This window comes from Nanorana parkeri, unplaced genomic scaffold (assembly GCF_000935625.1).
Source record: "Nanorana parkeri isolate BGI_ZX_2015 unplaced genomic scaffold, ASM93562v1 scaffold101, whole genome shotgun sequence".
In the NCBI taxonomy this organism is placed as follows: domain Eukaryota; kingdom Metazoa; phylum Chordata; class Amphibia; order Anura; family Dicroglossidae; genus Nanorana; species Nanorana parkeri.
Genome location: NW_017306369.1, coordinates 1,269,415 through 1,271,469, shown reverse-complemented (window position 1 = coordinate 1,271,469; position 2,055 = coordinate 1,269,415). Strand labels below are relative to the sequence as shown.

The 2,055-nt window shown below is 41.1% G+C and overlaps 1 protein-coding gene across 7 annotated transcripts in view; it reads right to left on the bottom strand.

The window, feature by feature from the left end:
- The window catches only part of PPFIA2 (PTPRF interacting protein alpha 2), a 235,524-nt gene that overhangs the window by 57,152 nt on the left and 176,317 nt on the right, over nucleotides 1-2,055 (bottom strand). For all 7 annotated transcript variants that reach the window (XM_018552926.1, XM_018552929.1, XM_018552928.1 and 4 more), the window contains one exon: nucleotides 1,012-1,095. In XM_018552926.1, the coding sequence (XP_018408428.1) occupies nucleotides 1,012-1,095 (84 nt within the window). The remainder of the gene's footprint in view (nucleotides 1-1,011; nucleotides 1,096-2,055) is intronic.

Sequence of the window (2,055 nt, the reverse complement as noted above, 5' to 3'; positions counted from 1 at the left end):
GGACCCCCAGAGAAGCTGATGAGGCAGAGATCGGCTTCATCAGCTTCTCTAGCTGGAGAGTGACACTGAATGCAGGAAGTGATGTAATATACATCACTTCCTGCATTCGGGGACTGAGAGGAGATCAAAGGGATTTTGTGTACTGAACTCCCTTTGATCTCCTGTCACAATGCCGTGCCGGTCCCGGCCGCATCGGGCACAGCGGATCTCGGGACCGGCAACGGCAGTGACAGCTTCTGACACAAGCGATCGAGCGTCTCTATAGACGCTTGATCGCTTGACTGTAAAGCTCCCGGCCGGCCGTGTAATTACAGCGGCCGGCCTGGAAGCTGCTCGTCGGGCTCCACTGTCTGCTCGTCACAGACGAGCAGACGAGTGGATTTTCGAGCCCTGTATATATATAAGACTGCAAATAAGAACCTGTGCCACCTGTGCCAGATGTTTATTGCTCTGTGTGTCTCCACTGTGCAAAATCATCCTCTCCATGTGTCCTGAAGGCCACTGTCACTGAGACATAAAGTGACTGGGAATCCAAAACTTTACAGTTGTCACCAGAAGAGTAAGGAGAAATCTGGAGATGTAAATGGAGACAGCCCCTCCATTGACATCTGACTAAGAGGGAAATAAATACCTCTAATGCGTCAGGGGCAGAAAGTAAAAGGAAACCTTCTCAATGGGACATAGACTGAAAAAAGTGTGGTTTTAAATACATTTTAGCTGGAGTTGGACTTTAATGTCAGGCTGAAATTAAATCAGCTGTTAGTTCTCATCTCTTGAGTTGGAAAGAAAGCACTCCTGATTAGAGTGCACCTTTTGCAAACCTGTGCTCTAAACTGGGAGCCCCAAAAACTTGACCTTTTGCTGGTCAGAATCAGAAGCAGTTGAGAAACAGTGCATTGGGTTTTTCTAGTTGCCTAGATTTCTCTATAGAAAGGCTTAATATCTGATAATCCACCTTTTTACATCCATTTTTTTAGCACGCAAATTTAATACATATTATACTGTACATACCCTCTGAAGTTCTTGGTTCTTTTCTTCAAGCTGCGTTTCCAAATGCCTCATCCGTTCCTCAATGTTTCCATGCCTTTCTTCTGCCTGCGAAAAAAAAAGGAACTGATCTGAAATGTGAATATACATGGCTCGGCATTATCAGCAAGTAAGGTAACAAGACTAAAGCAAGCTACTACTAACTGCAGACTTACTCTAGAAAAATAAATGGTACTGAAGCAGGCAGCTGGACAGCATTGCTTGATATGTCTCAGCTACAGAGGCCTGCTACATCCAAGCACTAGCCATTTTTTTTGAATTATTTATGAGCAGTGAAATCAGCCAAATGTAACATGCAGACTGTGCATGGTTTGAACACAAACCTACTATCATAAATAATAAGCCCCTGAAGCACTAAACTGCACAATGGTTGATTATCAATAATCAAGGCATAACATATAAGATAAGAAAAGAAAATTAATATGAAAAATAAAATCAGATGGATTCTATTCAGCAATAGAAAGTAAAGTCCAGTAGGACTACCTTCCTACGTATGGAGACCATTTCCTGTTGTTTAGCTTCCATAACATATTGATAATCATCGGATGAGGTAGAGGAGGTTGGATCAGACTAACAAGTCAAGGAAAAGGAAAGGCACAAAGTTGATAAAACCACAACAGAAGACTATAAATAATAAAACTGCACAGAACACTTAAAGAAAATGAAACAAAAAAATGACAATGTTTATACCAGAGAAAAACTAGATGGCAAAACATACTATTTTTTGCTTGATGTAATAAGTAAGATGTAACCTCTGGTGTGCACGTGGTGGAGAAGATGGTATCTCATAATTTATGGCTAGACCTCAAATAACTAAAACAGAGGTCTCCAACTCTTTTAGTGTAATTCCTCACATAAGTGTAATTCCTCCTAAAATAATGTTCATGGTAGACCAATCTACTTCTCCTGTTCACAGTTCTAGGCGAGTTAGAAAATAGCAGGAAACAGCTAAGAGTACGGTTCGAGCTCTCACAGCAAGGGTAAAAATATATATATTATATATATAGT